Raw genomic sequence first — 26336 nt, 5'->3', positions numbered from 1 at the left:
ACAGGAGTGGAGTCTTCAAGGACAATCTTTTAAAAAACAAAAAAGTGTGTTATAATCAGCAGAGATCACAAACTGATCAGATATCTCAAAGTCAAAAGTGCATTTTGCATTATTTTTCAAGTTAGCTACTATGAGTTAGAGAATGAAGTTACTTTAGGGTTAGTAAGAAAGTAAGTAAGTTAAACACAACACAATATAAACAGCAAAGCAACTGTCTCAACAACCAGCTTCTGGGGTTTCATATAGGAATGGTAGGTCTACTAGAACACTAATAGGGCAGGCACGTGTCATCATAGTGTTACTTACTTCAAACGTTTGGCTAGCTAGATAGTTGTCTAAGATGTTCAACTTGTTTAGGTAATTATACATTTGTTTGCCAGTTTAACCCATCATTGCCAAATTGAAGCCCCAGAACAGAACTGGTTGGATCAGACAAACAACTGAACTGTCTTTCATCCTACTCTGATGGTGTGAGGTTTCTCATGTTTCCTCAAAGATCTATGACAGGTAGCACGGATGCTGACTCTCCCTGTCTGTCTTTACTTGATACTGGGGATAACCAAATACTGTCAATACATGTAACTGAACAACACAAGTCATTAGTATATGGGTGATTCTTAGACTATGGGCACTTTTATGTACTTTGTAACCAAAAATGTCATTTTTTAAAAATATGACCAAAGTACAATTGATATGGATTGCAAGAGTAGATTTGTGTAATACTTTTTATATTATAATACATTACAATACTTTTTATATTTAGATTATAATATTATTTTTATTTCTAAATTATACTTTTATATTAATTGATTTCATTTAGATGAATGAAAATTAAATTTTGTTGCATCATTTATTGCTTATATTTTTGCCTTGCCATAAGTTGTGTCAGTTATTTACACGCACTGTAACCGTTCATCTGTGAGACAAATCAGTTGTATACATCAAACTCAGCACTACACTAAAAACAGTTGTGGTTATGTTTAATGGCTTTGTGAATTGAGTTTACTGAGTGTGATGAGTTTAATTGTTTTTCTAATAAACATCTCCACTGTTTCTCTACATTCACGTTAATTCATTGTCATTTCCATCACCACCCACATTTTTAAAAAACATTTAAAAAGTTCTCATCACACATTAAAAATGTATCCACAATTTACGAGATCATGCTCTACTTAATATAAAAACGCAAGTCATTTATTTTCTAATAAGCTCTTGCCCAAACCAGTATTACATTTCAGAGTGTGACAGGTGTACTGTTCACCGTTTGGTCCTTAGGGCAGTTAATTTATCTCATTGACAAATGTATAATTATTGTACATTGTGGAAAAACTGATAAAACTAGTTACAAAAATGATCTTAGACAATTCTTGACTGACATAAGTTATTCTGTTTTTAAATAACAGCATTGAGATGTGGTGGAAATGACATTTCACTGCTGTTATCTAAAAACAGAATAACTCATAACTTCTTAGTTATGAGACTAACACAGTCTCATAACTTCTCTTGTAATCTAAGTTTGTCCTCTTACAGACCTTAAAACTAGACAAATAATTAAAACTTATGAGACGGTGTTACGTGACTTTTGAACAAGTTTTTTTATTCAATTTCACAAGCCTAAAAGTGCCCCTTGTTGAAGAAACGCCCATACATTTATTCAATGTCAGATAGTAAAATGAACATATAATAAACCACATGTGACCAACAACTAAAATTAATCGTTTAATAAGTATTTTGTAAAGGTTACTTTCTAGCCTAACGTCACCTAGCATCATCGCAAACGTTAGGGCTACAGCTAGCTAAAGACATAGCATAACTTACCTTCATAATTGTCAATGAATGAAGAGACGTATATCTTGAAACCCTTTTTCCCTCTTGCTCTTGGGAGCTGATGATGACGCTTGAATTATTTGGTGTACATCATTTATCGTTATCCTTGGCAGATGTTGAAGGGATCTGGTGTAGAAAGTCATGTTTATCTGGTCCAAGTCTTACCTGACAGTTACCGGCGTCGTCGATGAACCTAACGTAGTGTTAGACCAGAAATACCATCGCCCACCAGTGACGTCTGACAATCATGGAACGTTCGTAAAATCAACTAGCCAATAGATAATTGTCAAACCATCCAACAGCATTCACTGATAATCCTACACTAAGAAGCTTCTGCTTCAATAGTTCATGATGTCGTACCAAAACAGAGAGGCACCAAAACACTTTCCCGGACTTTGTTTCATCATACCACAGTATGAAAAGCTTTGGATAAATCAATAAAAAGAGCAACACAATGTTTATTATTATCTAATGAAACCATTAGATCATTTAATACTTATAAAAATCACTTAGTGATTTAGTGGTTGAACTATATTTTTTCCTAAAACCGGATTGGAAATTTAATTTGTTGATTAAAGAAAGATTAAAAATATAAGTTAATGGAAAAAAATAAATCAGTCGCCAACTTTAAAAATATTTTTTTACTATCTAAAGATTTAAGTGCCTTATTAACCTCTAGAACTTTTACTGGACTAAAATGAAATACTTGGTCTGCGTTGATATAATATTCATCAGAATAAACATCACAGATCCAAATATACAACTCAGGAGGTGTTTCGGAGACGACAAAATGTTTTTTTAAACAATCTATTATTTTAGTCTTATCCACGATTTTACATGAATTAATAATACACAACATTTTACATGCATGCATATTTAGGGTGCATCAAAGTAATACACATGACTCCAGTCGACATATAAAGTTCTTCTGAACCCAAATGATTGATTATTTTTAGATACAAACAAATACTTCTATACTTTTTAACTACAAATGTTTGCTTCCGTACATCTTTGTGACGCGCTCATGAGAGGGATGACGTAAGCTCGTTGGTAAGGTCACATGTCACGTGGAGGAGGCAGGAAGTGCATCATTGTTTACAAGAGAAGGAGCGCTGTACAAAAGTAAAATAATAAAAACAGGTGTACAGACACCATTTCCTCAGAATTTCTGACTGAGATCATGGAATGCAGTTCTTGTGCCTCAAGAACTCTTGTAGTCTTGTAGTGCGGCTAGCGTTCGCAATGTCTCGTTCCCTTCGTCTCAGGGAACCGAGGTTATGTATATAACACGAGACGTTCCCTACGACTCAGTCCACTTGACATTGCATTTATTAACGCATATGGGGAACAGAATACCTTCACGCCGCACTACACGACATAACTTCCCAGAAAGGAAACATGGTGTCTTATGGGACGGCGACCGACATGAGCATGCTGCAGTGAGTGATCCTCGTGATGCCAGGAGGAGAGCACTCATAACGAATATATGAACTATAGTCATATATTATGAATTAACTCCATATGAACCCAGTCGGGAAGGGAGTTTTTTATAATAAAGTGCTTGTGACTTGTGACTTTATGGAATTATAATGGCCTGAATGCAGGCAGTTGTGTAAATGATGGGGAGCCCGTACTTAAAGGGAAGGGCATAAGTTATTTAGCGTCTAATCGCTCTTGAAGATATATTAGAATTTCATGTATGGGGGAGTTTATTGGGTCCTTGCTGTGTGCGAGACACCAATTGGTGAACACCTTCTATTTTATTGCATATAGGTGTCTTGTGTACGGTGCTCTGGCTTGTAAAGTGGTGTTCATGACTGAATGCATCAGTTCATGCCAGATTGTGCCTTGTGCCTGAGAGAGGAGATCACTCCTCAGTGGTATTTCCCATGGTGAGCTGTACAGCATCTCCATAATTTCTGGAAACCATGGCTGGTTAGGCCATTTCGGTGCAACTAATAGAACCATTTCCTTGTCATCTCCGACTTTTCATATGACAGAGTGGATCAGGCATACCGGAGAAAACGCATATTTGCGTTTCGCCATCCATTTGTGTGCCACGGAGTCCTTTCCCAGCAGGGCTTGGGACTTCAAATAACAGAGGGAACAGTGAGCATTCTCCACTGAGGCAAATAGATCGATTTCTGCTTTGCTGAATATTTCCAAAATCCTCAGTAGTTAGCATGACGGTAGGCCCGTGCTGTAATTCAGGCGGCCTGGGATATATGTCACACTCGGGGAAAGATGATGCTCGCTCCATAGGAGGCAGCGATGCGTCATTCAAAACAGTGACGGTGAATGAATTCTGCCTTGGCTGTTTATATATGCCACAACTGTCATGTTGACTGAGCAAACCAGGACATGGCAGCTCACTATTTCTGACTGAAAGCCTTTAAGGCTAGAATTACAGCCGATAGCTCTAAGTGGTTGATGTGCCACGCCCTCCTCGCACCTGTCCAGGTGCCAAAAGTTGGGCGTCCATTGTGGTCACCACTTTCTGCCTGACAACTTGGGACTTATATTTGTGTGATAAAAATATTACTATTTTTATATTTGTTAATAAACCCAGTGTCAAGTGGACTGAGTCGTAAGGGAAACTGATTTACTCAACCTTTATGTTGTTCCAAACATATATGACTTTCTTTCTGTGACTGTAGTTCACATTCAATCTAAATTAAATGCATAATCATGATAAGCAGTTATTATTCAGAAATGATGATTTAAATATCACAAATAAATGGACATTTGTTGTGTTCTGACATTAAATTAGGGTTCAATTTGATGATTTAAATTTGACCCTAATGAATTGTTTGTTGTCAATTTACTGTTCATTGCAGATCTGATGGAAGTGAAAGAGGAAAGTCAAGAACTGAATGAAGTGGAGGAGAAACATCAGTATCAGAAACATCATGATTTAATAACTGGAGAAAATTCTTTGAGTGGCTTAAAGACTAAAAATAATTTCTCACCAATAAAGCCGCAAAGAAGAGCAATCAAAAATACTTGCACCTGTTCTCTGTGTGGAAAGATTTTCACATGTACAAGTCAGCTTAATACACACATGAGAATTCACACAGGAGAGAGACCTTACACGTGTCATGAGTGTGGGAAAAGCTTTGCATATCCAAATAATTTTAAGGATCATCTCCGCTGTCACTCTGGAGAAAGACCATTTGAATGTGATCAGTGTGGTAAAACATTTGTTTTGAATTCAGGTCTGAAACGACATCTGAAAATTCACACAATTGAGAAGCCTTACAAATGTTCTTTTTGTGGAAAGAGTTTTGCAAACCCATCCTATTTTAAAGAGCACCAGATAATTCATACCGGTGTGGGTGTTCATATGTGTTTTGATTGTGAGAAGACCTTTATTACAGCAGGCCACTTAAAAGAACATCAAAGAATTCATACTGGAGAAAAACCTTACAAGTGCTCACACTGTGAAAAGAGTTTCATTCAGTCAATAAACCTGAAAAATCATGAGCAAATTCATACTGGAGAAAAACGTTACAAGTGCTCACACTGTGGAAAGAGTTTCTCTCTCTCACAAAACCTGAAAAGACACGAGAGAATTCATACTGGAGAAAAACCTTACCACTGCTCTTTATGTGAGAAAAGTTTCAGAGCAGCCAGTACTCTTTGGAAACATGAGGAAAATAATTGTTCAAGTAGTCACAGTGAGCAAAAATCATCTTCTGGTCCAACAAGATCAAGTAAATAGATGGAAAGTCAGATAAACCCAAAGACACCGATACCACATGTACATCACCCAGACGTCTGTTGAATGTGTCTCACTAATATTTTACATGATGCTGCATCCAGGCCATGACGACACACAAAAATGACTGAGTGTATCTTTTAATTAATTTCTCTGTTTGTCTAATTTAAAATAAATTGTGATGCTGTGAACTTTTTTTGTTTGATGTCACTATTAAAGCCAATCCTTCATAATCTGAGGATGTGTCTAGTGTTTGATTTGCACTGATTAATATTAGCATGTGTGTGTAAAATGTAAATATTCACATTATAATGCTTTTTTCCACTTTCTGTAACATTTATCAACATTGACTTTTGTGTACTTTCAGCTTAATTGTTTCTGACTCAATTAGGTTATGCAAGTGTTGGACTATGATTCCATCTAGTCTGAGGATATCAAATATGTTTGATATTTTTAAGCTGACTATCCGTGACTACAGAGGAAATATTTTAGTGTATGATACTCCGCGTCTTCCATGACTTAAGGTTTACTCAGTAATATCTTTCCTCAAGAAACAAGTTTTACTTCTAAAGAAATGAATAGAGTATGTTTAAAAATTTAAATTACTATGACTGCATGGCCATTCATGTGAGATGAAGATTTCAGTCATAGCAGTGTAAAGCTGAAATCAAGATGTCGTAAAAGTCTAAGAACTCTGCGAGAACCAACATCATAAAGCTCTAACACAGCTCTAAGATGCCAAATCCCTGCGTGCGGAAATCGCGACTCTCTTACTCAAAGACGCAATAGAGCCTGTCCCTCCAACCGAGATGAAGAAGGGTTTCTACAGTCCTTACTTCATCTTACCCAAGAAAGGTGGTGGCTTACGACCGATCTTGGACTTCTGAGTTTTCAACCGGACCTTGCACAAACTCCCGTTCAAAATGCTCATGCAAAAACAGCATCTAGATTGGTTCGCAGCGGTAGACCTGAAGGACAGTACTTCCACGTCTCAATATTGCCTCGACATCGACCCTTTCTATGGTTCGCATTCGACGGCCAGGCATATCAGTACAAGGTCCTCCCCTTCGGCATGTCCCTATCTCCTCACATCCTTACGAAGATCGCAGAGGCAGCCCTTACCCCGCTCCGGGAAGCAGGCGTCCGCATACTCGACTACCTCGACGACTGGCTCGTCCTGGCCCACTTCCGAGAGTTACTATGCGCCCATAGGGACCAGGTGCTCTGGCAACTCAGCCGTTTAGGGCTTCAGGTCAACTGCGAAAAGAGCAAGCTCACCCCGTGTTCAGAGCATCTCTTTTCTCGGCATGGAGTTAGACTCAGTCTCAATGTCAGCGCGCCTCACCAACGAGCGCATGCAGTCAGTGCTGAAATGCCTCACCGCGTTCAGGCTGGGCACAGCGGCCCCTTTAAAACCTTTCCAGAGGCTCCTGGGGCATATGGCGTCCTCCGCGGTGGTCACGACGCTTGGGTTGATGCATATGAGATCGCTTCAGCACTGGCTCCAGACTCGAGTCCCGAGAAAAGCATGGCGCCGTGGCATGCACCGTGTGGTTATTACCCCTGCCTGCCACCAAATGTTCAAAGCCTGGACAGACCTCTGCTTTCTACAGAAAGGAGTCCCCTGGCAGCAGGTGTCCCGACGCATCCTGGTCACCACAGACACCTCCAAATTGGGTTGGGGGCGCCGTGTGCAATGGGAACGCTGCCGCAAGTTGTTGGCTGTATTTTTGCCCTGCGGAGGTTTCTCCACGGTAGCGTACATAAATCACCAAGGCAGCGTACACTCCCATCACATGTCACAACTCGCCTGTCGTCTCCTCCTTTGGCGAATTCCTCTGAGGAAGGACCTTCTTTCTCAGGGACGGGGCATGCTCTGGCATCCGCACCCAGACCTCTGGAACCTCCACGTCTGGCCCCTGGACGGGATGCGGAAGATCTAGCTGATCTACCACCTGCTGTCGTAGACACGATCAACCAAGCCAGAGCTCCTTCTACCAGGCAACTTTACGCCCTGAAGTGGCGCTTGCTCGCAAATTGGTGTTGTTCCTGGGCTGAAAACCCACAGAGGTGCACAGTTAGGTCAGTGCTTTCATTCCTGCAGCCCCTTTGTTGCTGTGTCCGGTACGTGCTTTGACCGCGCGCAGAGCTTTAGACATTCTAAGCAGCTCTTTGTCTGCTTTGGTGGACATATATATGTATATATATATATATATATATATATATATATATATATATATATATATATATAATTAATAAAATATTTCCTTCCTTGATCATTATTTCCACATTCTACAATATTTAGATTTATTTTATATATAATATATATAAAATAAATCTATATAATATATATAAAAATATTGTTGAATGTGGAAATAATAATTATCAAGGAAGGAAATATTTTATTAATTTCCCAAGGAGGACTGGACTGGAAAGACGAATCTAATTAACAAGGACTAAGTTAAAGAAAGACAGTAGGTGGCAGTAATGCAACAGTTTGGATCCCAACTGCCGTAATACACCAAAGAAGAAGAAGAACTCATCCACACTCCAGTCCAGTAGTTGGCGGGAAATCACCATACGTTGTTTTGCAAACCTTCATTAAACAAAAGAAGAACTCACCGTTTGAACGCTTAGTTTGGTATGTTTTAGGTAATTTGTGAGATTTCTTGTTATTTTTGTGTGTATTTTTATGCATGTTTTCTCTCTTTCGAGTTTTAATAGTCGTAAACGACGCGTATTGTTGTATGTGGTGGTTTTGTGACGGACTCTAATGTAATTTATTCAGTTTCAGGAGAAACAAGCATAAATCTGAGAATATTATGTGTAATTTCTGATATATGAGCTCTTTAATTAAAGCTGCTGTTTATAAATGAGTCCAACGAAGGTGATTATATGTTGAATAAAGCCAGATCTTTTCATCTGGAAAGCGTCACAATTGAATTAACATCTAAACATCTTAAAAGTATCAGATTTACAAACATTTTTCATAAACATCTCAAAGACATCTGCTGAATGTTTTAATGACATCCGACATTAGACGTCTTAAAGAGACATTTCAGATGAGATAAAAAAGGTTAAAGATGTTAAAACACATTAAATAGACATCTCGGTGATGAATGTGTGATATCAGGGATAATATTCCTTCTGTCAGGAAAATTAAACTAAACACAAAGCACACAATTATATTTATATCATCTCACATACAGTTATTTCAACAAAGATATTGTGCATAATCCTATAATAATCTTTTTTGAGTCTGATGAATGTCAGTTTATTATAATGATGATGTTTTTGTGTTCAGATGTTCATCATGAGAGAGCAGGTGGATGTGATCTGCTGTAAATCAGTAGGAACTGATCTGTCCATGCTGGATATTGATGATTTCATCACAGAAATCTCTCAGCTGAAGAAAGAGGTGACGTCACTGAAGACAAAACTGATGGAGAGAGACGACAGGTTACAGGTTAAACATTCATTTCATCCTTAAAGTTGAGATTGTAAGCTTTTAAATGATGTGATATGATGAACAGTACAGATGTGATTGTGTTGTGTTTGTCAGGAGCTGGAAAATGTTTCCTGTCAATCTTCAGTGTGTGTGACTGATGGGACCTCCACAGAATGTCAGGATTCAGTGTGGAGCGGCAGAGATCAGTCCACACCACAGCGACTGCTGGACAAACTCTCTGAACAGAGATCCAGAGACACACAGGACCCACAGCTCACTTTACTCTGTTCTACTGACGGTAATCAGGGTGATCAAACCTCCACAGAGTCTCTGACTTCTGACTCTAATGCTGGAGAACAGCAGACGCTGCAGACACCAGCGAAGATGTGTTCAGTAAAGCTGCTGGACTGCAGGAAACTGATGAAGATGAGAGGAGAAACCACATTAGAGGAACAACACGGTGATGATGATCAAACCTCCACAGGGTCTCTCGCTTCTGGCTGTAATGCTGGAGAACAGCAGATGATGGAGACACCAGTTAAGATGGAAGTGAAGCTGGAGGAGATAAAAGAAGAAATCACAGCAGAGGAAGATCAGAGGGATGATGATTTTATTTATTCAGGTATGTTTCTTCCTGTAATGTTTTAAATGTGTATGACAATTGACCGTCATATCAGAATCTGTCACAAGAAAGATGTTTAAACAAATGAAAACAAGACCCCTTTTAAATTGTTCGTTTAGGTCTATATTTTACCCTATTATAGTGCTATACACTGATGAGCCCAAATATTATGACTACATTGATCATCTCCTAACAAGATCACATGTCAAGGTCTGGGTAGATTATGGTAAGCAAACAATCAATCAGTTTTCATAGTCAACGTGTTGAATGCAGGAGAAATGTGAAGGCAATTTTGTCAAGGCCCAAATTGTTATGGCCAGACAACTGGGTCAGAGCATCTCTGAAACGGCAAGGCTTGTGGTGTGCTCTCAGTCAGCATTGGTGAGTATCTACTGACAGTGGTCCTAGGAGATATAAACTGGCAACGGGGTGTTGAGCGGTTATTAGACTTGACACTATATAATTTTCTCACCGGTGTGGTGTTCATGTTCAAGCTGACAAACAACTGTTGAAAACCCATCTTTCAAAAAGTGATATTGCCAGTTGCAAAAATGAAGTTAAATTTCACAGTATCACTGCAAATGTCACGTCTGTGCTACTGGGTGCAAGACATTAATGGTGCAAAATTGAAATAATGTATAGACGCATAATGAAGAGTTTGCCACCCATGATAAATGAACCTAAATTAACGCATTCAAACCCAGATGTTCTTTACCAACTTGTTTGGAAAATGTTTGGTGGGATAAACTCGGAATTATTTAGTATGAAAAATATTTGACCTTATTTGTGAGGAGGCAAGGCTGTATGTAATAAGGATATTCCTACCACAGAGCAATTCAAGCTTGAAATACTGCCTGCTTTCAGCTGAGGGCTGAAACTACATCTTTAAAGGCAATGCACATTTTATACAGAGAACTAACCACACAACACATTATGAAAATACGTTCTTGCTTTCAAACAGCTCGATGGAGCACAAATCCGAATGCAGGAATATCAAAACAAGTTTTTCTTTTAACTGTATGTTCCCCGTCTGTCGCTCACTTCGACTAAAAAAGGCCAATGAGAATTAGGCAGACAGTATTTGCATATCCCGCCCCCCGGACATACAGGTACAAAGGTGGAGAAATACGTTGAGTTCATTCAGAAATTTTCTTCGGAGCCGATGGTCGTGTTGCAGTCAGCTGCGAGTTAACACACCCGTTCCTGTTCCTCTGATGCTTTGCCTGTTGTTGGATCTACGGCGCACTTCAGTGGCTTTTCTCCTTCTCTGCACGGCAGTGCAGTTTGCCCCTGGGCGCTTCAACAGCGTAAAAACGTAAGAGTTTATTTAAAAGAGTGATTTTCTCTGAAAGAGCAATACACAGCTGGCGTTGAACGTCCTTTTCAGGACGGGTCTTTATAATGATGCCATTTCGCCCCGTGTAGTTCCTGGATCCGGTAGAGTGCTCTCCGCTTCAGGCGGCCACAGGCGATGTATCGTGTGTCTGGGTTGCGATCACACCGAGGCAGGGTTTGTGGATGGTTCATGTTCTCACTGCGAGAACATGACCAAGGCAATGTTGCGGTCGCGGCTCACTTTCAATAGAAAGCACGCCACTCCAGCCGTCCCACGCATTGCTGCTGCTCCCTATGGGATTGAGGACGCTGCGGCTGGCGATGGAGGCAATCTGGGGACGGCAGTGGGTGCAGCCCTGCCAGGTACGCCCCCTCAGACCACCCGCCCAACGGCACGCTCGTTCACTCCCGTCCGTGATCGAGGCAACAGCGGCTCGCCCTACAGCCAGCCTGCCTATCCTCTAGAGCTCGAGGTGGATGATCTCACCGTTGCATCGGAGAGTGCGGCGTCTGACGCTGAGGACTCCCCCGGTCCTGTTTTTCCCGGAAGTGCATGATGAGCTGACATCTGCATGGAGGGCACCCCTCTCGACATGTCACAAAGCCATTAGCTCATCCGCTCTCACTACCCTTGAAGGCAGAGCGGCCCACGGGTACAAGGCGATTCCCCAGGTGGACAGGGCTGTTGCGCACCACCTGTGTCCTGGAAACCCTACCACCTGGCAGGGTCATCCTGTACTCCCCTCCAAGGCATGTAGGACAACGTCTTTATTGACTGCCAAAGCTTACAGCACCGCTGGACACGCTGCTTCCGCCCTGCATGCCATGGCCCTTCAGCAAGTCCACCAGGCCAAGCCACTGAAAGATCTGCACGTGGGTAGCCCTGATCCCGGCATGCTGCAGGAACTGCACTCAGTGACCGACCTCGCCCTCAGAGCCACAAAGGTCACAGCGCAGTCACTCGGGCATCTGTGGCTGAACTTGGTCAAGATGTGTGAGACCGACAAAGTGCGCTTCCTCAACGCCCCTGTCTCCCAGTTCGGCCTCTTCGGCGACACCGTCAAGGATTGACCCAGCAGTTCTCCGCGGTGAAGAAACAGACGGAGGCCATCTCGCATATCCTGGCCCGCCACAAACCTGCCGCCATGGGCCATGCCCCGTCTGCTCACCGAGGGCGTCCTCCTGCGGCAAAGAAATGCCCTGCTCTGCTGCAACCTGGGCTCAGCTCTCAGCCCACGCGAGGAGCACCCCGCAGAAAGTCGATGCCCCCCTTCTCACGTACCCCCTCGAGGACCCGCAAGGCTCCCAGGCGCTCCAGAGATGATCGACCAAGGGACAAAGACGTTAGCTCCAATGGATGGCCGGGAGGAGAATCTGTTGTTGAATTTATTTTTAGACTGGGCTGCGGTACCCACATTCTCAGTAAAAGAGCTATTTCCCTATGGGTCCGCAATTCAGCGGAGGAATTTGCCCACCCAATCCACTGCGGGAACTCATTTCTACCCTGTACTGGAATAGGTGCTCCACAGGTGGGGAATCCTGCGTGGACTCCTTGTGTGTTTTTCACGGTACGGTCCCCTTACGAGTGGACCCGCGTCTCCCTTAGGCAGTCCAGCTGCCCTCCAGTCACCGTGTTGTAGCAACTCCCCCCTCCTTGAGGCTGAATCTACCACCGCGCCATTTTTCCACATGTGACCTGAGTGGCCCATGTGATTGCCACTTTTACCTCCCCGGCCCTGGGCAGTTGTGGTCTCTGCAGGGTCTTTTCCCCCTGAAAGTATAGGAAACTGGGTAAGACCCCCTTCCCACGATGCGTGTAAGGGCCCCAGCCATTTTGCTCTATCCGAGAAACATAGAGAGAAAAGAGGCCCTGCTAGGCTCGGCCCGTTCCCTGGTTGGCAAGCGTCGCCTTGTTCCCCTGTTTAGGGCAACCAGAAGGATTCCGATGACTTTTATGGGGCATTGGGGAAGGGTACGTGTAGTCCGACACAAGTGGTTGCCTTTGAACGTAAAATACCTGCCCGCTCTTGTGTCAGCAGTACACGTACATGGCTCAGCGCATGCCGTGATTTAAATTGGACCCCTAGTGTCGCTTCTTCGACACAACGTTGAAGTGAGCGACAGATCCTGATGGAGGGAACGAGATGTTGTGTCCTCCCGGCCACGTTGCTGAGCCGAGCCACTGTGGTGGCCGGACCATTTCCGGCTCTTCAGAAAACTCCTGAATGAACTCTATGTATTTCTCCGCCTTTGTACCCGTATGTCCGGGGGTGGGGTATGCAAATACTGTCTGCTTAATTCTCATTGGCCTATTTTCATAGATCAGAGGCATATTCAGGGCTCAAGAGAGACTCCTAGTGTCGCTTCTCCGACACATCGTCTCGTTCCCTCCATCAGGGAACGGAGGTTACATACGTAACCTAGACGTTTGTTGCGACGCAACCATGGTGACATACTCAAAGTATCCATCTGACTCACATGTACATTGACGTCTCCTTAGAAAAGTCCTTGGAATAAGTCTTGGACCGATTGACAATTTCAGTTGCAAAATGGTTTTCTGTGAACTGTGGGCAAATTATTGGCTTATGTTCAATAATATGGATAAATATCATTTATATTGTCTTTTCAATGCTTTACTCATCTCCCACAAAAATGTTAATTTGTCTGATATTTTTTTTATAAAATATAAATATATTGAATAATTTGATTAATTGGCATACTATCCAATTACATTAAGCGTTTGACAGCCCTAGTAAATATTGCACAGCAAAAATCACAAATTAATGTTTGACCTTGTTGTGTTCTGACATAAATTTCATTAGGGTTCAATTTGATTTCTTTGTTTTCCCCACATTTGTCTCTCTTGAATTGAGTTTTGTCAATTTACTGTGTTCATTGTAGAGCTGATGGAAGTGAAAGAGGAACATCAAGATCCGATTGAAGTGGAGGAGAAACATCATGATTTCACAACTGGAGAAAAATCTTTGATTGACTCAAAGACTAAGAAGAATTTCTCACCAATAAATCCTCAAAAACAAGCAGCAAAGAAATATTTAACCTGCTCTCAGTGTGGAAAGTGTTTAACATGTAATAAAGATCTTAATATACACATGAGAATTCATACTGGAGAGAAACCTTACACGTGCTCACACTGTGGAAAGAGTTTCACTCAGATAAAATACCTGACAATACACATGAGAATTCATAATGGAGAGAAGCCTTACAAGTGCTCACACTGTGGAAAGAGTTTTATTCAGTCACACGATCTGAAAGACCACAAGAGAATCCATACTGGAGAGAAACCTTACAAGTGCTTACACTGTGAAAAGAGATTTATTCAGTCACAACACCTAAAAACACATGAGAGAATTCATACTGGAGAGAAACCATACAAGTGCTCACACTGTGGAAAGAGTTTTATTCAGTCACAACACCTAAAAACACATGAGAGAATCCATACTGGAGAGAAACCATACAAGTGCTCACTCTGTGGAAAGAGTTTTACTAAGTCAGAAAATCTAAAAACACACGAGAGAATTCATACGGGAGAAAAACCTTTCAAGTGCTCACACTGTATAATGAGCTTCACTCAGTTACATTCCCTGAAAACACACAAGAGAATCCATACTGGAGAGAAACCGTACAATTGCTCACACTGTGGAAAGAGTTTCAATCATTTAAATTCCCTGAAAACACACGAGAGAATTCATACTGGAGAGAAACCATACAACTGCTCACACTGTGAAACAAGCTTCACTCAGTTACATTCCCTGAAAACACATGAGAGAATTCATACAGGATAGTCTTGTCTAATTATTGTGATGACTCTTCTCCACCAGAAGATGGCAGCTCCTCCAATCGTTAGACTACATGCACATATTGGTGGTATGATGTAAAATTACAAGAACATTTTATGTATGTACTGTATTGTTGTTCTTGTGTTCCAGATGACCTGGTGCTGATGTCAGCAGAACCCAACTAAATGTGAAGATTTGCAAAAGCAATGTATTGACGTTTTTTTTTCCCACATGAGACAACTTTTTTTGTTTTTTGGAGTACATACACTCACTGAGCACTTTATTTGGAACCCTGTAATAATACTGTGTATTAGTAACACTTTGTTCTTAAAACAGCCAATTCTGTTGTTCAATTCTTCATGGAATGGATTCTACAAGATGTTGGAAATAATCCTTTGAGATTTTGGTCCATGTTGACACGATTACATCATGCAATTTCTGCAGATTTGTCAACTGCACAGTCATGCTGTGAATCTCCCGTTCTACCACATCCTAAAGAGGCCCTATTGGATTCAGATCTGGTGATTTGAAAGGCCACTGAAGAACTGTGAACTCATCGTCATGTTCATGTTCATGAATCCTGTTTGAGATGACTGTTGATTTGTGACATGGTGCATTATCATGCTAGAAGTAGCCATTAGAAGATGGGTAAATTGTGGCCATGAAGGGATGCACATGTTCAGCAACAATACTCAAATAATCTGTGGCATTCAAGTGATGATTGACTGGTATTAATAGGTCCAAAGTGGGCTAATAAGACAATCCCCACACCATTACACCACCACCACCAGCCTGAACTGTTTGCACAAGGCAGGTTGGGTCCATGGACTCATACTGTTGGTGCCAAATTATGACCCTACCCTCAGTGTGCCTCATCAGAAATAGAGATTAGTCAAATCAGGCTACGTTCATCCAGTCTTCAACTGTCCAGTTTTGGAGAGCCTGCTCCCACTGCATCCTCAGCTTTCTGTTCTTGGCTGACAGATGCAGAACCTGACATAGTCTTCTGCTGTTGTAGCCCATCCGCCTCTAGGTTGGATGTGTTGTACTTTCTGAGATGCAATAAAGTGCTCAGTGAGTATAGGGCTGCAACTAACGATTATTTTGATAATCGATTAATCTAACGATTATTAGAACTATTATTCGACTATTCACCAATTATTGCAAAGATTAATCAGCTTTTGGCCTGACTTAAAATGTTGTATTAAACATGCTTACTAACAATAAAGAGGCACTGACCGTACAGAGAAATGCCAGTTTCGGATTTTGTAGTTGTTTAAATGATCTGCTTCTGTATTATTTGAGCTTTAATAAAGCTATAATGTATTAAATAGAACTGCCTTTGAGAATTAACGCCTGAGTGTTTCCTTTAAAGAGCTCTGGCTCTGCTTATTCCACAACGAGAGTGCTTCTGAATTTACTTATTTGTTTTTGTTATATAATTCCCTCATACTTTGGGATCTACATCACCTGAAGCTGTAGTATAGAGTGCATGGACTGTGATCTGTGTAATTCTTCTTCTCCTCAGTCAGGTGCGAGCTGCATTGCTGCTCTCGTACACCATCATTACAGTTAATGTGATACCATCCATCCATCTTCAACCGCTTATCCGAAGTCGGGTCGCGGGGGCCGCAAACTTCCCTATCCCGAGCCACATTAACCAGCTCTAACTGGGGGACCCAGAGGCGTTCCCAGGCCAGTGTGGAGATGTAATCTCTCCACCTAATCCTGGGTCTTCCCCGAGGCCTCCTCCCAGCTGGACGTGCCTGAAACACCTCCCTAGGAGGCGGCCAGGGGGCATCCTTACCAGATGCCCAAACCACCTCAACTGACTCCTTTCGACGCCAAGGAGCAGTGGCTCTACTCCGAGCTCCTCACGGATGACTGAGTTCCTCACCCTATCTCTAAGGGAGAAGCCCGCCACCTTTCTGAGGAAGCCCATTTAGGCCGCTTCTACTCACGACCTAGTTCTTTCGGTCATGACCCAGCCTTCATGACTATAGGTGAGGGTAGGAACAAAAATTGACCGGTAGATCGAGAGCTTTGCCTTCCGGCTCAGCTCTCTTTTCGTGACAACGGTGCAATAGAGCTCCATTGTCCCCTCACTTGTGAACAAGACTCCGAGGTACTTGAACTCCTTCACTTGGGGCAATACCTCCTTCCTTCAGTTTCCTGCTGAGAACCATGGCCTCAGATTTAGAGGTGCTAATCCTCATCCCAGCCGCTTCACACTCGACTGCCAAGCGATCCAGTGAGAGCTGAAGGTCACGGACCGATGATGACATGAAGACAACATCATCTGCAAAAAGCAGTGATGAGATCCCCCCAGTACTTGTGGAGGATGTGTGATTCCTCGGTAACTGCCCACATCTTGGGAGATTCACTTTCCACCACACAAGGGCGGAAAGAGAGGCATGACCAGAAGGGTTACGGCTGTCATTTGAAAGAAGGGAGGGGTAAAGGGGTTTATATGGGCAAGGAGGAGGCGAGAACCGGCTTGACAATATAAATAATAGTTTTAATGCTAAACTTAAAAGACAACATAAACACACATATGACGGACATGTCCGTAAACGATCTCTCTCTCCCACACGATCCTCTGCAGTCGACCTTTATCTCTAATATTGGACCGGGTGTGTAGGATCACGACCCGGCCCCGCCCTCTGCCCTGCCACATTCCTCCCTCGTTCTCTCAGGCTGGGGAGCCCCCAGCATGACGTACACCCCCCCCTTTCCCTGGGGGAGGGCGTGCCCTAAGCCCCGTCTGCCAGCAGGTCATCCCCGTCTACCTGGACGAGGGAGGGGACAAGAGGAGGGAAACAGAAATAATTAAACTGGGGGGGTACTTCCTGTAACAGTGTAGAACCCCACAAAAAAACATTGTAAAATTTAAAAGGGGGGGAAAGGCCAGTGAGAGAGGGGGAGAGAGAGATGGGAAAAAAAAACACCTACTCACCGGTTCTCCGATACACTGTTGCATGGTCCTCGATCACTACTCCACCCTCTCAGGCGGAGAACAGCCGCTTCTCCCCGGGCGGAGCGGAGTCAGACTCACGACCCCCGGCGGTCAGAACGCCCCTCCACGTTCTCGGCAACTCTATTGGGGACACTCCTCCCCCCCTGGCAGCGGCCCTGCCACTCCAGGCGGTCGGGGAGACACATCCCTCCTCCCCTCGTGGACGGCGGTCTTCCATCGACCCCTCCGCATTTCTGGGGGATGGCAGGGCTCTCCTCCGCCCCTGGCAGCGGCTCCATCGCTCCAGGCGGTCGGGGCGTCCAGTCCCCACTCGCCTCGTGGACGGCGGCCATTCACCGCGTCCGGGCGGTCGGTCTACTCCCTCCCCTGGTGGATGGCAGCGGCGCTCCCCTGGGTGGACGGCAGTGTCGAGGACTCTGTGACGGGCATCCCTTCCTCCTTCCCGGTCTTCGGCACCAGTGTAAACGGATCAATGGAAAGGAGGCAAGAACCGGCTTGACAATATAAATAATAGTTTTAATGATAAACTTAAAAGACAACATAAACACACATATGACGGACATGTCCGTAAACGATCTCTCTCTCCCGCACGATCCTCTGTAGTCGACCTTTATCCCTCACGGAGGCTTGATTAGCCTAATATGGGACCGGGTGTGTAGGATCACGACCCGGCCCCGCCCTCCGCCCTGCCACAGGCAGTTAGTTTACTGAAGAGATCATAGTAACCGGGGCAGAAATAATTTACAAAAATGTGGAGCCCAACAAAATAGCAAGTGGTTCAAGGGCCTAATAAGGGGGAAGTTGTTTATTCTATTGCACCTTTAGATAAGCTTACACGGGTTAAATGGATACATTGCACTATGTTGAAGCCTGATTATGATGTTTTGCTTTTGTACTCTCTTCCATGTGCTGGCCTTGAGACTTTGCAATCTGAGAACACTAGAGGTGAAGAAGAAATGGAGGATGGACAGTGTTGGATTCTTGTCCCACTGTCAGAGGAAAACCCACTTGCTACATTGCCATCTCCAACTGTTTCCCCTTCTGGCCAGATTGACTCTGTAGTCGGTCCACTGCATTATGATGTCTTGCAAGAGGTCTCAGGTCAGGTGGGCGATAGTTTTTCTTCTGCTGGCACCAGGGATTGAAACGATTCCTGGAACTTCTTTCTCTAATCTGACCGAGGGATTGACAGTTGTTTTTAGAACCTGGTATTAGGTGTGTTTTTCCCCCCTTTTTTGTTGTATGTTTCAGTTTGTTTAACTTGGTTTACCCTGCATTAATTACTTCATTAATCAAGGGGTGGGTTGTGACTTTTTTTAGTGCTTGGCATATGGCCTAGATTTTCTAAATTATGATTTTAACATTAAATCAAAGTCAGATGTTTTAATGGCATTCATTTGTTATTGATGGTCGTTAATAAAACATATTTTGTACTTGAAGGTCACATCTCTGTTCTCTCATTACTGGCTGTTGAACTTGTGTTTCTGCAAGGGGTTACAACTAGTTCCCTGGGCAATAGTCCCCAGTGTTGGGAATTAAGTGTGACCATTTGCATTGCTCGGTTAAAATAAGTAAATTTATTCTTTTTTCACACCTCTGCTTCGGGACCCTAGAAGACCGTGGCATCCCAGTCCATGTCCGGTGTGGTGGGGATTAGTTGTGGTTGGGTGTGGTGTGGGGCCTGGGGCTTGTAACTTAATTCCCCTTGTAATTACCAGTTTGTAACCTAAATAATTGTCCTCGTAAACCACATAAACACCCCCCCCCCACACACACACAGATATATATATATATATATATATATATATGCATACATACAGGAGGTAGTCTTGACATGTTGGTCGTTGGTATGTTTGTTTGTTTGTTTGTTTGCCTTGGTTATTTTGAATTTGTTACATAAAAAAAGAAAAATCTCACAGCTTAAATGTATACAGTTTAATTGTATGCTATATTAATAGCATTATAATGGATTGAACAGACCAGGGATAACAACATTTTAATATGTAGCGACTCTACGAAATTTTTGTTTATATATTTTAATAAGACTAGGGAGAAGTATTACATTCATGTGGGTCCCAGCGCATGTGGGAATACAGGGAAATGAGAAAGCTGATAGATTGGCAAAAGAGGCAACAAAAAAGGGACATGTTGATGTCAAAATTAAGTTATCAAAATCAGAAGGGAAGAATCTAGTATGGAAAAAGATATTGGAAAAATGGCAACATCAGTGGGATCATGAAAATAAACAGAGACATCTGTACAGGGTTCAAAATAAAGTAGGTATGGTCAATTATGATAAGTAGACTAAGGTCATGAAAGCTAAATAAAACTCTCTATATCAAAGGAAAACATCCTACAGGTTTATGCGATGAATGTCAGAGGAGACAGTTAAACACATCTTTATGTCATGCAGGAGATATTTACAATATATCATATAAAAAATATAGTAGAATGTGGAAATAATGATCAAGGAAGGAAATATTTTATTAATTTCCCAAGGAGGACTGGACTGGAAAGACGAATCTAATTAACAAGGACTAAGTTAAAGAAAGACAGTAGGTGGCAGTAATGCAACAGTTTGGATCCCAACTGCCGTAATACACCAAAGAAGAAGAAGAACTCATCCACACTCCAGTCCAGTAGTTGGCGGGAAATCACCATACGTTGTTTTGCAAACCTTCCTTAAACAAAAGAAGAACTCACCGTTTGAACGCTTAGATTGGTACGTTTTAGGTAATTTGTGAGATTTCTTGTTATTTTTGTGTGTATTTTTATGCATGTTTTCTCTCTTTCGAGTTTTAATGGTCGTAAACGACGCGTATTGTTGTATGTGGTGGTTTTGTGACGGACTCTAATGTAATTTATTCAGTTTCAGGAGAAACAAGCATAAATCTGAGAATATTATGTGTAATTTCTGATATATGAGCTCTTTAATTAAAGTTGCTGTTTATAAATGAGTCCAACGAAGGTGATTATATATTGAATAAAGCCAGATCTTTTCATCTGGAAAGCGTCACAGTCTAAATAACATCTAAACATCTTAAAAGTATCAGATTTACAAACATTTTAAATCATAAACATCTCAAAGACATCTGCTGAATGTCTTAATGACATCCGACATTAGACGTCTTAAAGAGACATTTCAGATGAGCTAAAAACGTTAAAGATGTTAAAACACATTAAATAGACATCTCGGTGATGAATGTGTGATATCAGGGATAATATTCCTTCTGTCAGGAAAATTAAACTAAACACAAAGCACACAATTATATTTATATCATCTCACATATAGTTATTTCAACAAAGATCTTGTGTATAATCCTATAATAATCTTTTTTGAGTCTGATGAATGTCAGTTTATTATAATGATGATGTTTTTGTGTTCAGATATTCATCATGAGGGAGCAGGTGGATGTGATCTGCTGTAAATCAGTAGGAACTGATCTGTCCATGCTGGATATTGATGATTTCATCACAGAAATCTCTCAGCTGAAGAAAGAGGTGACGTCACTGAAGACAAAACTGATGGAGAGAGACGACAGGTTACAGGTTAAACATTAATTTCATCCTTAAAGTTGAGATTGTAAGCTTTCAAATGATGTGATATGATGAACGGTACAGATGTGATTGTGTTGTGTTTGTCAGGAGCTGGAAAATGTTTCCTGTCAATCTTCAGTGTGTGTGACTGATGGGACCTCCACAGAATGTCAGGATTCAGTGTGGAGCGGCAGAGATCAGTCCACACCACAGCGACTGCTGGACAAACTCTCTGAACAGAGATCCAGAGACACACAGGACTCACAGCTCACTTTACTCTGTTCTACTGACGGTAATCAGAGTGATCAAACCTCCACAGAGTCTCTGACTTCTGTCTGTAACGCTGGAAAACAGCAGATGCTGCAGATACCAGTGAAGATGAAGATGTGTTCAGTGAAGCTGCTGGACTGCAGGAACCTGAAGAAAATGAAAGAAACCACAGTAGAGGAACAACACGGTGATGGTGATGATGATGATGTTCAAACCTCCACAGGGTCTCTGGCTTCTGGCTGTAATGCTGGAGAACATCAGATGATGGAGACACCAGTTAAGATGGAAGTGAAGCTGGAGGAGATAAATGAAGAAATCACAGCAGAGGAAGATCAGAGGGATGATGATTTTATTTATTCAGGTATGTTTCTTCCTGTAATGTTTTAAATGTGTATGACAATCGACCGTCATATCAGAATCTGTCACAAGAAAGATGTTTAAACAAATGAAAACAAGACCCCTTTTAAATTGTTTGTTTAGGTCTATATTTTACCCTATTATAGTGCTATACACTGATGAGCCCAAATATTATGACTACATTGATCATCTCCTAACAAGATCACATGTCAAGGTCTGGGTAGATTATGGTAAGCAAACAATCAATCAGTTTTCATAGTCAACGTGTTGAATGCAGGAGAAATGTGAAGGCGATTTTGTCAAGGCCCAAATTGTTATGGCCAGACAACTGGGTCAGAGCATCTCTGAAACGGCAAGGCTTGTGGTGTGCTCTCAGTCAGCATTGGTGAGACTTGACACTATATAATTTTCTCACCGGTGTGGTGTTCATGTTCAAGCCGACTAACAACTGTTGAAAAGCCATCTTTCAAAAATTTGAACAACACAATTTTAATTGCACTTTTTTTTCCAGTTTCATTTGAATTTTTAGTTAAAATAAATAGAAAAGTTCAACGTTTGAAATCAAGCTGCCTTGCATTATTGTGTAGGTTATTGCTTAACGAAAATACCCCATAGTACTACCAATAGCATTACCACTGGTTAGAAGCTAATTGGTACTAAGTAGGCTACTTCACAGTAGTTTACATCACTTCTTATTCAAAGGGTGCATTCAGAAGTGATCATCCCTTATTCACTTCGAAGACTTTACCATTCACTGTGAGAGGTTTGGAGGGCTAAAAGTTGTGGGGCTCAAAAATAAGCGTCAACAGTAATCCAGTTTGAGGCGATCTTACAGTATGATTCTCTTGATTGTTCTTTCTTCAATGTGCCCTTCGGAAGGTAATTTATCCCATTTGTAATGCAGGGAAATTCTCCTAAAATGCTCCACTGGTGCCATTCTAAATGCATATTATAAGTGAACCGAACTAGCATCTACAGCTGAGATGTTGTTTGTGAGTAGCGCACACGTATGAAAATAACTAAGCTCTGAGGACTGAAATTATCCGTGACCATTGATTCCACCAGCCTGCGTGTGCTATGAATGCGTGTCAACATAGCAGTGCCATTCACTAGCGCGATGCGTATGCGTACAATATGCTAAACACAGGCTTTTGCGATTCACAAAGTGAATCAAGTGGCTTAGAATAAAATGCACAAGTCATATAAACTACTATAATGGTGCTTTTATTGTTCTTTTATGTCAGTGTTGGAGTTTGACAGTAACAAATATGACTAACACACAGTATCGGATTTGGATTGGGCTCGTCAGACCAATTGTCGATCTGTCTGTATTGGAGATGATACCGATCCAGGTATTGGATCGTTGTATCCCTAGTCAGAGTGCCCATGATGTCCCCTGTCCACAGTCGAAACTGCCTACAAATGTGCACTTGAGCAATGGAACTGATCGTTCGAACAGGAGAAGAAGGTCGCCTGGTCCGATGAGTCCCGTTTTGTTTTACATCAAGTGGACCCCCCCCATTTATGTGAAAATGGTAATGAATAAAAGTGAAATATGACATGTTCTTAAGAGTGCCAGCCCATTCTGTGGCTAGTATTATTTAATGGATTGTGCATTTCAATTCACATACATACAAAGAGTTTAATAAAAACTGGCAATTAGTGCTTAAACTACATCTTTAAAGGCAATGCACATTTTATACAGAGAATAAACCACACAACACATTATGAAAATAAGTTCTTGCATTCAAACAGCTCGATGGAGCACAAATCCGAATGCAGGAATAACAAAACTTGTTTTTACAAGTTTTATACTAAGTTTTTCTTTTAACTGTATGTTTATGTTGTGATGCTTTTGAGATGCTCAAAGTATCCATTTGACTCACATGTACATTGACGTCTCCTTAGAAAAGTCCTTGGAATAAGTCTTGGACCGATTGACAGTTTCAGATGCAAAATGGTTTTCTGTGATCTGTGGGCAAATTATTGGCTTATGTTCAATAAAATGGATAAATATAATTTATATTGTCTTTTCTTTACTCATCTTCCACAAAAATTGTATTTGTCTGATAAATATATATTTTTATAATATATAAATATATTGATTAATTTGATTAATTGGCATACTTTCCAATTACATTTTAAGCATTTGACAGCCACAGCAAAAATCACAAATTAATGTTTGACCTTGTTGTGTTCTGACATAAATTTCATTAGGGTTCAATTTGATTTCTTTTTTCCCCCACATTTGTCTCTCTTGAATTGAGTTTTTTCAATTTACTGTGTTCATTGTAGAGCTAATGGAAGTGAAAGAGGAACATCAAGATCCGATTGAAGTGGAGAAGAAACATCATGATTTCACAACTGGAGAAAAATCTTTGATTGACTCAAAGACTAAGAAGAATTTCTCACCAAAAAATCCTCAAAAACAAGCAGCAAAGAAATATTTAACCTGCTCTCAGTGTGGAAAGAGTTTTTGTAATAAAGATCTTAATATACACATGAGAATTCATACTGGAGAGAGACCTTACAAGTGCTCACACTGTGGAAAGGGTTTTATGCAGTCACAACACCTAAAAAGACATGAGAGAATCCATACTGGAGAGAAACCATACAATTGCTCACTCTGTGGAAAGAGTTTTATTAAGTCAGAAAATCTAAAAACACACGAGAGAATTCATACGGGAGAAAAACCTTTCAAGTGCTCACACTGTGGAAAGAGTTTCAATTATTTAAATTCTCTGAAAACACATGAGAGAATTCATACTGGAGAAAAACCTTTCAACTGCTCACGCTGTGGAAAGAGTTTCATTCAGTTAAGTTCCCTGAAAACACATGAGAGAATTCATACAGGATAGTCTTGTCTAATTATTGTGATGACTCTTCTCCACCAGTAGATGGCAGTGCCTCCAATCATTAGAGTACATGCACATGTTGGTGGTATGATGTAAAATTACAATGTACTGTATTGTTCTTGTGTTCCAGATGACCTGGTGCTGATGTCAGCAGAACCCGACTAAATGTGAAGATTTGCAAAAGCAATGTATTGAAGTTTTTTTTCCCACATGAGACAGCTTTTTTGTTTTTTGGAGTACATACACTCACTGAGCACTTTATTTGGAACCCTGTAATTATACTGTGTAGGGCCTTACTTTGCTCTGAAATGGCCTCAATTCTTCATGGAATGGATTCTACAAGATGTTGGAAATATTCCTTTGAGATTTTGGTCCACGTTGACATGATTACATCATGCAATTTCTGCAGATTTGTCAACTGCACAGTCATGCTGTGAATCTCCCGTTCTACCACATCCTAAAGAGGGCTTATTGAATTCAGATCTGGTGATTTGAAAGGCCACTGAAGAACTGTGAACTCATCGTCATGTTCATGAATCCAGTTTGAGATGACTTTTGATTTGTGACATGTTGCATTATCATGCTAGAAGTAGCCATTAGAAGATGGGTAAATTGTGGCCATGAAGGGATGCACATGTTCAGCAACAATACTCAAATAATCCGTGGCATTCAAGTGATGATTGATTGGTAGTAATAGGTCCAAAGTGGGCTAAGAAGACAATCCCCACACCATTACACCACCACCAGCAGCCTGAACTGTTTGCACAAGGCAGGTTGGGTCCATGGACTCATACTGTTGGTGCCAAATTCTGACCCTACCCTCGGTGTGCCTCATCAGAAATAGAGATTAGTCAAATCAGGCTACGTTCATCCAGTCTTCAACTGTCCAGTTTTGGAGAGCCTGCTCCCACTGCATCCTCAGTTTTCTGTTCTTGGCTGACAGAAGCAGAACCTGACATAGTCTTCTGGTGTTGTAGCCCATCCGCCTCTAGGTTGGATGTGTTGTACTTTCTGAGATGCAATAAAGTGCTCAGTGAGTATAGGGCTGCAACTAACGATTATTCAGCTTGTGGCCTGACTTAAAATGTTGTATTAAACATGCTTACTAACAATAAAGAGGCACTGACCGCACAGAGAAATGTTGGATTTTGTAGTTATTTTGTAGTTATTTAAATGATCTACTTCTGTATTATTTGATCACCATTTGAGCATCTGCATCCCTTTTCTTGGGGTGGAGTTGGACTTAGTCGCTCACCTCACGAGCTGAGCGTTCTCAGTCAGTGCTGAATTGCCAGAAGTTATTCAGGGGAAGAACAGCGGTCCCACTGAAACAATTTCAGAGGCTCCTGGGGCATGTGGCGTCCTCAGCGGTGGTTATGGCACTGGGTTTGATGCATATGATACCGCTTCAACACTAGCTTCAGACTCGAGTCCCGATATGGGCATGGCGCCACGGTACGCATCGTGTGGCTATCACGCAGATCTGTTGTCGCACGCTCAGCCCTTGGACGGACCTTGCATTTCTACAGGCAGGAGTTCCTCTAGAACAAGTTTCCAGGCTTGTCGTTGTCACAACGGACACGCCCAAGTCAG

At 41.7% G+C, this 26336-nt stretch overlaps 1 protein-coding gene across 8 annotated transcripts in view; it reads left to right on the top strand.

The window, feature by feature from the left end:
* Positions 1 to 26336, top strand: part of LOC127618560 (zinc finger protein 501-like) — a 346529-nt gene that overhangs the window by 215198 nt on the left and 104995 nt on the right. Inside the window, exons 1-4 of one of the 8 annotated variants that reach the window (XR_007967458.1) lie at positions 8091 to 8197; positions 8850 to 9011; positions 9108 to 9615; positions 13852 to 14955. The exons of 1 other annotated variant lie outside the window; for it this stretch is intronic. Coding sequence is in view for 5 of the 7 variants with exons in the window: in XM_052091086.1 (XP_051947046.1) it covers positions 8850 to 9011; positions 9108 to 9615; positions 13852 to 14753 (1572 nt within the window). In the remaining 2 variants the exon portion in view is untranslated. Of the gene's footprint in view, positions 1 to 8090; positions 8198 to 8849; positions 9012 to 9107; positions 9616 to 13851; positions 19132 to 20374; positions 20458 to 21111; positions 21274 to 21369; positions 21893 to 26336 lie in introns of those variants that run through there. 6 more of the 8 variants (XR_007967459.1, XM_052091086.1, XM_052091081.1 and 3 more) reach the window with 6 other exon arrangements.

This window comes from Xyrauchen texanus, chromosome 25, assembly GCF_025860055.1.
Source record: "Xyrauchen texanus isolate HMW12.3.18 chromosome 25, RBS_HiC_50CHRs, whole genome shotgun sequence".
Classification (NCBI taxonomy): Eukaryota; Metazoa; Chordata; class Actinopteri; order Cypriniformes; family Catostomidae; genus Xyrauchen; species Xyrauchen texanus.
This window is presented reverse-complemented; position numbering and strand designations above follow the sequence as displayed.